Source organism: Phaseolus vulgaris, chromosome 2 (assembly GCF_051622355.1).
Source record: "Phaseolus vulgaris cultivar YP4 chromosome 2, ASM5162235v1, whole genome shotgun sequence".
Lineage (NCBI taxonomy): Eukaryota > Viridiplantae > Streptophyta > Magnoliopsida > Fabales > Fabaceae > Phaseolus > Phaseolus vulgaris.
Window position 1 is genome coordinate 35,934,003 of NC_143499.1, and position 12,001 is coordinate 35,946,003.

Consider the following 12,001-nt stretch of genomic DNA (forward strand, 5'->3'; position numbering starts at 1 on the left):
GTGTTTCTTTAAAAACATACGTTATGGATTATAAAATCTTCAAAGTATTTCTAAACTTTCCGATTCTATAATCCATAATGTATTTTTTTTTATAAATATTTTAGATTATAAAATCCAAAAGATATTTTGGAATCTGAAAATACTTACTATCTAAGATGTGTAAATTAAAAAATATATATTCATTTTAGATTATAGAATTCGAAAAAAAATTTATGGGGAAATACATTATAGATTATAATCATACATTTAATATTAGAATCTGTAATGCATATTTTTTAAGAAAAAAAATTGCATAATCTAAAAATATTTGCAGATCCATAAACATTTTTCTGATTCTACAATTTGAGATGTGTAAATAAAAAAAATAGTGGAATTCAAAAAATATTTCTAACATGGGGTGTGAGGAGAAGCTATGGAGGTAGAGGAAGAAACTACCCACAGAAAAAAAGAGTTAAAAATGAGTCCTTCTGATTAAAAAAATGTTGGACTAAAAGTGAAGTAACATTGCACTGCATAGGAAATGAAGGACTGTTGCAGTGAGAGTGAAGAACTGCAATGTACTATGTGAGAGATCAAGAGATAGGTCACATTGAGCTATGCAACTCCTTCCGAATCCTCACATTGGGATGATTTTTTTTTAATTAAATAAGTTTAAACAAACTCACCCCTGAGTAAAGAAGACTAATAACTCAGATGAGATATTTAATATTTATTATTATTTTTTGTCATATTTATTATATATAATTATTTATTTACTGCTTCCTCCATAGATAAACTATATAGACTAATAGAAACAGATTAAACTCAAAGCCATTTAGATTGAATTTAAAATTTAAATAAAACTATCAAATGATTTTTTCTCTACAGAATTCATCCAAACATCTCTATGTAGGATCCTTTGCTCCTAGGGTTGACTTCTGAGATGATAAAATGATATTTGATCTGCAGAAACCATACTACGCCAGCACCTTTGTTATCACTTTTGGCATTCTGTGACAATAATAGCTATGAAAAAAAAAACTAAATAAGAAAACAGAAGTAGAGAATATAAAGCTTAGATTCCACATGAAGCAATTTAGATTCCACCCAACAAAAATATAAAGCTTAGTTGCGCCTAACTCACCTATAACTTTGAGTTTGTTCAACTTGTGTCCCCCTTACTTTAAAAGAGTCATCACCAATGTATCCCCACACACGTACTTTTACCCCATATGTTTAGAAAAGTTCTGCAAACTCTACCAAACTTTCCCATAATTTGCAGTTTGTTCACCTTACCTAACCTTTAATTTGGGAAATTTTCACTAAATCCACAAGGTATCACTAGTAGAGAAAATAATCAAAATTTCAAATGATATTAAGTAGCTAGGCAGCATGAAATGGAGAAGAGTTAAAACAACCTAGTTTTAACAGAAAAATGAGTTGAAAATCAATGTAGCCATCTGGGACCAATAGTTTCAATTTTTAAGAGATAATGCCAAAAAAATTCTTCTAAGTCAATTCCTCCGAATTGAAAAATTGATTACCATAAGCAAAGTGTTGTTGTTCTTATGCTACACTTAGCTCAACTTCGCAAAAAAAATGGCAATCACAGAAGGACAGGGGCTATATGCTGCTATACATAGAAAATTTGACCAACGTTTAAGAGACTCTCATGAGGAACATTGAAGATCACACTATTTTCCCTGCATATCTTCCTAAGAAATGCATATATATAATCAACAGCTATTTTCTTGTAGAACCTTGATTCCCTCCTTGCCCTCACAACTGTGTTTCCTAGAATGTGAACCACCCCAGCATCCCTGCAGCTATTCAAAAATTCAAGTTCGTCTACTTCTGTCTGGCTGCTTGTTTGACCAGAAGACCTGACAGTAATATTCATGTGATGTGGTGATCTAACTGGTACTATTGAATCTATTGAGGACATTGTTAAATCCATATTGGAAGAAACTGTACTTCCATTGTTATGCATAAGGCCATCTCTTGGATGCTCTATTTGCTGTCCATATAAACTGTATTCATCTGAATCTGAACATCCTTCCATCATAGACTCCAGTCGAACGAATGTGAACAGATTCTCGAAGAGTTTTCTCTCAAAATCATCATCTTTCTTATGCAGGTCTTTATAGCCATACCGTGCCACACATCGAAAGATGTGGAAATTCTTAGGTCCAATTCTCTTGACAAGGAACCTCTCTTCTTCCGGGACTGTGTAGACAGGAAGGTACTTCACACATACAAAAACAACAACGGAATGAATGGCTGGTAGGTTGGTAATGAAATGAGAAAAAATGTGGGGCACTCCACTTGCAAGTTCTGTGTAGACCAATCCAATTCCGGGAACGCGAACAAGTCCTAAACTTGGGCCAAGACCCAGAATCCATGCCATTGAGACCTTACTATGCATTTCAAACTCATAGCGTTTCACAGTACCGTAATGCCAAACAGACATAATAATCAGAAATGCTCCAGCAATTGCAAGTGGAACCCACCCACCCTGATCAACTTTGAAGAGGACTGAGGAGAAGTATGTGCATTCCACAATCAATGATAAACTAGTGAAGATGAGGACGAGAATCCAGTGGCAACGCCACACTAGTATCATGATTAAAATCATAAGGAATGTAGTAACTAGCATGACTATCACAACTGCAGTACCTGTTACAAAAACAATAAATATACAATTGAGTTCCTACAATTTCGAAGTTTAACTAGCATACTGGAAGAAAGGCTGTAATGACATTGTAAAACAGAAGCATTAAACATGTCCAAGAGCATTACAAAGTTTCCTAAACCGTGTTGTTTTGAAACACAAAAGTGCAAAAGGTAGGGAAAGAACGTTATAGGGCTATTTTGAAAAATTTACTCAAACATTTGAAAATATTTGGTTGTTTATACTCTCTTGACATTGAAATAAGGCTACCACCATCCCGATAAACACCTTTTAATTTTAATCTTACACATTCATGGTTAGATCTTATGGTGAAGATTTAGTTCCCATATTCATATACCTCTTGCTCTTCTTTCTCTCTATATGTGTGTGTAATTATTTTAAGTTAATGGAGATTGAGAAATTTTGCTACATGTTTGTTATTTTTATCCGTTCTGATGAAAAAACGGAAGGGGGACTGTTCTGTTATTTAGCTTGGAAAAGGATATTGAACGCCACATTTAAGAAAGATGAAATGTGAGTAACAAGTCAAGGGATTGATCACTACAGGTTACCTGATCAAATCAAATTTGATCCATAAAGTTCTCACAAAGAGAAAACTCAATTTTCTTCAAATAAAATTCATATAGCTCCCTCATTATATTACAAGTACATCCTTTTATAGGTTAAATTAGGTAAAACCCTCTAAATTCCACATTAATTCCCAGTAAGTAATCTTTAATATTCACTAGTAATTAACTCCCACTAGTGTTACCTTTAATTCCCACTATATGCACCTTATACTATTTCCCTCATGAGAGACGTGAATAATTCACCTTATATTTTTTTTATCTTCCCTCCAAGGATATTCATCCTCAAGTGTATAGTTGGACTGGTTCAAGTACTAGTATGTATCCTAATCCATGCATATACAATACAAACTACACACAGACAATGCGTGATATTGAATTCAATTTATAATTCTCCATCTCTAGTGATGCCCTCCAACATGGTATGAGATCTTGATCTAACACCATGTGGAAGACCTAGATTTCTACTTTGATAATCCCTTTACTGCAAAACAAACTTGAAAAACTGAGTTGAATATCCCGTTCATATCAATTGGCTCTATTTCTTGATAGCTGTTAGTAATTTGTATGATCCAAACAGTAGCCCGTATAGGGAGCACACATCAAGCTTGTTTCTGTGATGGTTTTGGCCATACAAAGTGGAAATCGTCTTAAGAAAGGTGTTACAAAGATCCTGCGGTAAGGGAGTTTATAAACAGGATAACCAGTGGGTTTGACCTTATCTTAGTATAGGCTAGGTTTGTCAGTGTATGTACTACACTTGTAAACACCCTAATACTTGCATGTACAAGGAGGCCAATGAAGTTTGTTAGTCAATCCCATTTCACAGTTCTCTCTCTTACGATTGTTTCTCTAACATAATGTTTGTTGTGCATTTTAACATTTGCAAACAAATATAAAGGGTGGTCCAGTGCACAAGGCTCTCACCTAGTATGTGGAGGGTAAATGTACGCAGCCTTAACCCCCCACAAAGCAGGATTGTTTCCAGGACTTGAACCTGTGAGCTCCAGGTCACAATGCAGCAACCTTTCTGTTGCTCCAAGGCCCACCCTCATTATCCATCTTGCATATTTAAATGTAATTCATATAGGACCAAAAACAACAAGATATTCAAATGGGAAGCACGTAGCATAAGCAGTATGCTAGCGTTTGTGTATGAATATACATAAACTTGTCGGACAAGATCAATATGTCTAAATGGGATGTACAAACTGCATAAAGGTTGTACGATATAATCTTAAGGTTAAGGAGTAGTGCTCATTAGTTGATGCAAGCTACTAAATGAAATTACTTACTAATACTTCACCAAATAAAAAGAAAACTGAGAACTTATAAAAAAAAGAAGAAAAAATGAAATTGATTTCTCTATAAGCTAAAATTAGTTTATGTATAATGGCTTATTAAACAAACTTTTCCATAAGGACTTCTATGAGAAAAAAGATGAAAAAATGAGACAAGCTCCTCTGTATGTTAAAATTAACTTCTGCATAATGTAATTCATAGAAGCTTTCTAATATAATTTCTCTAAACTTTTATTTTTTACTTGTGCATGAGTTAATTTTAACTTGTGGAGAAGTTCATTTCACTTTTTCTTCTTATTTTCTCTTGTAGAAGTCTATAGAGAAGTTTGTCCAAACAGACTCTTCTAAGCTAATTTTGTAGAAGCTTTTTCATATTAGCTTCTCCAAAAGTTAATTTTTTGACTTATGTAGAAGCTTATTTCGTTTTTCTTTTTTCTTATATTTTCTTTTTTAAGGATTAAGATCATTTTGTTTCTCAATTGTCTTCTTATCAAGACTAAAATTGAAAAATTTACATCATGTGCATGCTAAAAACAACAGCATATTCATCTTAACATGAAGCAAGGGGAAGACTTACCATATGCATTTCCAATCTGGTTTTGATTTTCAAACCCAGCGGTAACAGCAATACAAAGAACCATAAGGATCCAATTAATATCTGGAACATAAATCTGGCCAAGGAATTTCTTTGATGTATATACAACTTTTACTCTAGGGAAACATCCAAGGGCAAGAGCTTGCTTAATAATTGAAAAAGTTGCAGTTATTGTGGCCTGGCTTGCAACTATGGCTGCCAATGTTGCAACAATAAATACTGGCCAGTATATTCTATCTGCAATATTATGGATAATCAACATCTAATATATAAACAAAACAATTAATAAATGAACAAATCTGCATCATCAAACAGAAAAAGTAGACAATTCTTGTAATAGGTTTATAAAGTGTGTAATATTACTCAGTAAGGAAAACATGTCAAAATAAGAGTATTTGAACAGACTGGATGCAAGCTTTAACATAAGGAAACAGATACCATCGCAGTTCAAAATATATAAGCAAGCAATGAGAAAAGACACAAGAAAAGTTTGGTAGTGGAAATCCAACAATTATTGTGACCATTACATCTAATATTTGAATTGACCATTCTGAAGTACATTCACAGCCATTTTACAGACTAAAAAATAACTCTTAGAATTCTATAACAGTGATCTAACATTACAACTATAAAGAGTCACATAAATACTACTAAATAATCTTCTTAATACATCTTCGATAAGCATTCAATCTCCATTAAAAAATTGTAACGGCACATTATTCAACAAAAATGATAAACCTGATCAGCTAAATTCTGCATTAGAAAAGTGAGGGGATGCTCTGAGGCAAGACATTCTAGTTATCTAATATAGAAAAAGAGAAGATATTGAAAGGAACAACCAACACACAGGTTAGGCTTCAGTACTCATACACATGCACTCACTCTCTCTCACATACACACAGAACTAGCCCCTATATCTAACGTCTAACTTAACCAAAAGGGACAAAACATCATTATAACTCTCAATTATACTCAATCTAATAATTAAGGCTTAACCTTGTCCTTTTGAGATGTATATTATCTATTCCAATTCATTTCAGTTGCTAAGGACAAGTTAAATTTATTACACAGCCTGGCATATGCAAGGATGATTTCATTGTAAAGTATAGAAAGAAAATTATAATAAATTAATTAACATATATTTGAAAATAGGAGGGGGAAAAGGAGAGAAGCATCCATTAAGTTTTCAATTCTTAATGTAGCAATATACTTGATTATCAGAATATATTCCAGAAACAGGTTTTTTGGGATAATTTTCTCTCACGCCCTTATTTCATCATTGATTGATAATCAAAATATGTACACACAGAAGAGCTAGCTGTCAAGCTAGAAAATAGAAACTAAACAGAGAATAAACTCCAAAACTTTGGCCAGTAAACAGATGACTACCTAAAATACAAATAAAAAACAAATATTCTAATAGTAACATATCCACAAATACTAGCCACATAATTCTGAAATCAGTTTAATACCATGATTCTGGGAGTAACAATTCCAAAATACTACAGGAAAACCACAATTCACAGACAAAAATTTCAATAGAGTGAAAAATGACTAACCTGGAATTGAACGGTAAAAGGCATCTTGAGAATGACTCAAGTTACTCATAAGATAAGCAGCTTGCCCAGAATAGGCTAAAAGAAGACAAGGAAATACAACTAGAGTAAATGCAAGCTGTACAGCTGAGACTGGAAAATGGGCTAGGTCCGCAAAAAGAGCTTCTGTCCCTGATATAAGTCATCACAAAACAATTTGTACGGTACAAAATTATAAATAGTCACTTCATTTATTAATAATTCTGAAATATGAGAAGGAAAACAATAACAATAAAATTGAATCATACCTGTTATGCTGAGCATGATCCCACCGAGGGAAGTCCAGCCTTCTTTTCCTCCTTTTCTAAAATAGCGATATATATATACTGGAGAAAAAGCTTTTAGAACACTGCTTCCGTACTTCCAGATGTTAAATATACCTATACTTCCAATTAGGAGAAACCAAAGAAGCACAATTGGAGCAAAGAGCCAACTAACTTTATCCGTCCCATAATGTTGCATGCTGAAGAACCCAACTAATATTACCACAGCAACCAGCACTACTACACCTGTATTTCAGACAGAAAGAAACTTAAAATGAATTCAAGCAATAAACACTTGCACACATAGAAGTAGCAATTAAAAAAATGTCTTATTATAGTTGTAGGAAAGGAACATACCACTACTCATCCTAGGCTGGTTTACTTTGATGCCACCAACAGCTGATAAAACTACAACAGAAGATATGGTTATGAATCTCTTCTTGAAATAACTGGAGATTTGTTAAAGATGATACTCAAGAAAACAAAAACCTATTAGCAATAATAATATTTAGTAAGGATCCCTTTGCAAATTTTCAATACAACATAATCAAAAATAAATGGAATTTTTTCTTCAAGAAAGAATTAGAGGCTTGTTTGATTTCAGAAAAAAAAGTGTTTATTTTCCGTATCATACTACAAACATGTCACTTTATCTTCATTATGTTTATTATCTTCAAAGATTTGTATATCAAATGGTGAAAACAATATTTTCAAAGATCTGTTAGTTAACACCTAGCTTTAATTTCTCCCTTTTGTTTAATTTCTGACTCATTTGATCAAACCTTAGACTAAAATAAACTCAAACTCATCTGAACACTTCAAACGAAGAAGATATGCCAGATAAAAATTTAAAATTTATAATGATATTTAAGCTCAAAAATTCCCTCTACCAAATCCAGCCTTAAATTTACCAAAAGAGGAATGTCAACAGTGGCCGACTAATCTGCTGTACAGCATAGTATTTCAAGAAAAAAAAAATACTACATCCTTACAGGTTTCACATGAATTGTATCCTTACAGCACAGTGTTTTCTCGGAAACTTTCTGAAGTATACATATGGTGTGAGAATCAGATAACAGATAAGTGATGAATAGAACAGAGTATTTTGCACATACCTATATACGGGGGGGAATATTAGAGAAGTTGTAATTTACATGAAAACTGAAACTAGGCATGTGACAATTAGTAATACATCTACTTGAGAAAATAAAGAAAGAGAGAACAATATATTTTGAGAGCTTGAAAAGGTCTCCCTTAGGTGCTCATATTTATATACAATAGATCTGTGATACAATGATGCGAAAGGAAAAAGTAAAAGACAAGTAATCCTAGATACAGATAGGTACTACCCAAAAAACAGCTTTTGAATAACGCTTACTTAGACTATTCTAAACATATTCTAACATATCTAATGAAAAGAAAGTCATACTCTTAAGAAGTAATGAACCAAGTACAAAGAACACAGGTTTTCTAAGTAGTGTACTAATATCATAAATTCCTTATCCCTCTCAAGATTCAGTTTTAAATACATCTTTGTTGCCTACTCTATTAGTACAAGTAGCATACAAGGTCATTTTACCAATAATTTATATTCACATCATTGTGCTTTTTTGTCAGCCTAAATAATGAATTTGTAATTACCTTCCACAGTTTGGTAAATCAGCAAGCAATTGCACACATGCATTGATAGATATCTTTGGTAAACAGTAAACAAGTTGAAATTATTGAAATATTCTTAATAAAATGGGAATAAGATCAGCTTCAGAAAGAAGGCATACCAGATATAGCTGGGGTAAGAATCCCATCTCCAATAACCATGCAGGTACCAACAAGAACAAGAATAAGAATGACACTCCTTGCAGATTCTTGTTCCTCTAACCATCTTTTCGTTTTTGAAGCAAAGGACCTTTCATGGAAGGTAGACCGACTATATGTCGTTAGCTCTTCATCAGTTCGATGCTGGTTGGGAATGGTTTTTATCTTTGCATGTCGGCAAAGCAAGGAATAAAGTGCAAATGTTCCACCTGTTCCACAAATGTCAGTTTGATAAAACTCTCATTGAAGCTCAGCAGTCTGAAGTAACATATCTATCTAATGCAACCTATATAAAAAAACTAGTGAATTTTAACTAAAATTATGAAAAGAAACTGGATAGTTTATCAATTAACAAGACACTTGCCAGTGAAAAATCAAACATCGTCATTCTTCACTAAACTGTGAATCTGATATACATATAAGGAATTTTAACTATGAATAATAAAACACAGCAGATATCCAAGGAAAGGCATAAAGCAAGGGGAAAAATTACTGGTATTAAGATATCCCTCCAATTTCAGATTGTTGTCTCACTATCATATGGGATGCAAATATTTACTACACAGAGTGTATGTTGTGGGAATCTTCTTTACAGAAAATATCATTAAAACCAGATTCAAGAAGTTACAATTTTGTACTACTAAGTATTATCTTAAACATAAAGGCCAAAAATGAACAAAACAATTCATACCTTGGCCATTGTCATTTGCTCTTAATACTACAAAAACATATTTGAGGAGTGGCACCAATGTAAGAGAGTAAATAATCAAAGAAAGAGCTCCAATTACATCCTCCTGATCTTTCACTCCATTAGGAAATGTATTGTAGAAAACATACAAGGGTGAAGTGCCCAAGTCTCCATAAACCACGCCAAGACTCTGAAATGAAAGACGCAGGAGCAAAAGTGCGGAAAATTTCTGAACAAATAAACTGTGTTAACAAGGAATTACATACCAAATCTCTTAGCTTACATAATAGCTTATTAATGAATCTGCATAACACCAGAATAACTGGATTTCAAGTCAAATTGACATTATGAACTCAAGTTGCTTTAAGTATTTGCAATTTAAATAAGGTTTCAAACTGTTGTTAAAGTTGTGGCCATAGTCACAATTCAATTGTGTTCCTTGATGTTGTGGAAAAATTGCAGATTAAAGCAGGTGATGCAGCCCCAACTACAATTGCTTTAAGTGTCTATTGAACTAGACAAATACGGTTTCAAATTCATCACAATTCTTGATGTTGTAGGAAATTGTTGACAAATGTGACTGATGCAGCTCCAATTGCAGTTGAGCGAGTTCAAAAACCTTGACTTTGCAACCAAAATTGCAGTTGCTGACCGGTTTCAAGATCTGAACCATTTCAAATATATCCTCTGCAGTGCATTCAAAAGCGGAGAATATTTCTTGATTCTAAGGAAAACACTAGTTTTTGTTAAATTTGTGTTCTAATGAAGTCCTTGACAACAGCAACTTAGAGTACAATTTAAGTAGACTGAAATTAATAATAAGAACGGACAAACAAAATTCTAGATTCCATAACTTAAAGTTCAAGAATCCTTTCAAATAGTGAGTAACATTTGATGATACCTATATTAACCTATGCGAAGGTATAGGGAGAGGGTTACTCTATGCTGCAAAGAGAATGCTTCCTAATAACCATGACCAACCAGTCACCAGGGCATAACAATACGGTTGTGTCAGGGCTGCCTCAGTGAGGATAGCTATATTAGTTAAATTTTTAATGTTGGATTGACAATTCATCGTCGCAATTATTAATTTTTATACAAGTTAAGAACTATAGTTATAATGAATTGCATTCCCCAACCCCCCCTCCCCCAAAGAGTTAACATTAATGACAAGACAAATTCAGTAAGAGAAAGAAGGTAAAACCAAGTTGCAATGAGGCATCATACTTTTTCTCTGTACATATTTTTAAGCCTTCCTGCCTCTTCATCCATAGGCTGGTCAAGCTTCTGATCCAAATCCCACATACTACCTTTGTTATTATCACTATCTTCATCAGTATCTACTCTTGAACTCATTTTCAGCTCAGTTACTTGTAGGTTTCTAAATATTCTCCTTTTTCAAGAGTCCCTCCACCCCTTAAGAAAATTAAACCGAAAAGGTTGACACAGAAACCTTCAGGCCTTAAATTTGAAGTCACTTGAAATCCATGCCAATAGCAACCACGGATCCAAACCACCCCAAAAAATCTGCAAAAGAAAGAAAAATTGAATAATTCACTGAGAGGTCCATAGCATCTATGAAAAAAAAGACGATACAAAAAATGCCAACCCAATAACGAAAATCAACACACAAATCTATACCCTTATATTGATCCAGGCTCAGACTACCAAAAACTTAATCAGAAACTAGGATAAAAAAGTATAAATTTTTTCCAAACCTACATACATATGCATGGTAGAATACAAATTAAGATTGTAAACTATCTTGAGCAGCCAAATACCCTAATAAAAAAAACTAAAATTTGGTCCATGCAACCATACCCTTTTGATGAAAAACAGGAAAACTTCTTGTTTGCAGGTGTTATCTGATCCAAGCCTCACCTGTTGTAGCATAATCTGTTATTTGGTACTGAAATTTCCAAAGTGAATTGTCTGAAAAAAGTTTCTTTTGTTCCCTCCAGGTCTTGAAAACTAAGAACCCATTTCAATTTTCAATTCTCCAGACTGATTCTTGAAAATTAAGAGATGAGCAAAGACATGCAAGGTTTTTCACGGGAAACAAAGATTGTAACAGAACACAAACAGTGTGTCCTTCCGCTGAGCTTGTATTGGCTTTATACGGTAAGTGAGCACTATTTTCTCTTGGAAGCTAGCAGACAAAAAACCTCAGAGTCACAGAGAGAGAGAGAGAAACCCAGAAGAACTAAAATATACAGGGAGAGTGAAAGTATGTAGAACTGGGAGATGAGAGAGAGAGGGAGAGACGTGGATGTGGGACCCAAAGAGTAACTTTTTTTTTTTCCATTTATTGTTATTGTATTATTATTATTATTATTTTATTTTATATTTTTATACTTTTTACCATTCGTGCTGTTATTAAATACCAAAATACTAATCAGATTTCAGGTGCACATTGAAAATAAAATAAAAAAAAGGTTCTAGAATTGGCCAAGTTGGATCAAAAGGTTTCTGAGTAATCTTTTGCGTGGATAATGTATAATTGGTCA

General features: G+C 33.3%; 1 protein-coding gene across 4 annotated transcripts; it reads right to left on the minus strand.

Annotated features, from left to right (window-relative positions):
* Nucleotides 1-1,483: 1,483 nt before the first annotated feature.
* LOC137811710 (potassium transporter 10) lies at nt 1,484-11,774 on the minus strand. 4 transcript variants are annotated; one of them, XR_016518677.1, is made up of 10 exons: nt 11,316-11,774; nt 10,722-11,021; nt 9,498-9,723; nt 8,770-9,015; nt 7,349-7,399; nt 6,977-7,237; nt 6,693-6,860; nt 5,116-5,370; nt 4,165-4,299; nt 1,484-2,655 (listed from the first exon to the last, which is right to left on the minus strand). XR_016518677.1 is itself a non-coding variant. In XM_068613541.1 (9 exons), the coding sequence occupies exons 2-9, from the start codon at nt 10,848-10,850 to the stop codon at nt 1,613-1,615; spliced, it is 2,379 nt and encodes a 792-aa protein (XP_068469642.1). In that variant the 5' UTR covers nt 10,851-11,021; nt 11,316-11,774; the 3' UTR covers nt 1,484-1,612. The 4 variants fall into 4 exon arrangements, 2 of the variants coding, with proteins under 2 accessions (XP_068469642.1, XP_068469643.1); XR_016518678.1 differs by having other exon boundaries at nt 11,376-11,708; XM_068613541.1 differs by lacking the exon at nt 4,165-4,299.
* Nucleotides 11,775-12,001: the final 227 nt, after the last annotated feature.

Excerpts from the sequence above, each read along its gene's own strand:
- LOC137811710 (XM_068613541.1), bottom strand. The coding sequence starts at position 10,850 with ATGAGTTCAAGAGTAGATACTGATGAAGATAGTGATAATAACAAAGGT. Across the intron at positions 9,724-10,721 it reads AAAATATGTACAGAGAAAAA|AAATTTTCCGCACTTTTGCT; the intron begins GTATGATGCCTC and ends TTATTTGTTCAG. Across the intron at positions 9,016-9,497 it reads AGCAAATGACAATGGCCAAG|GTGGAACATTTGCACTTTAT; the intron begins GTATGAATTGTT and ends TTTGTGGAACAG.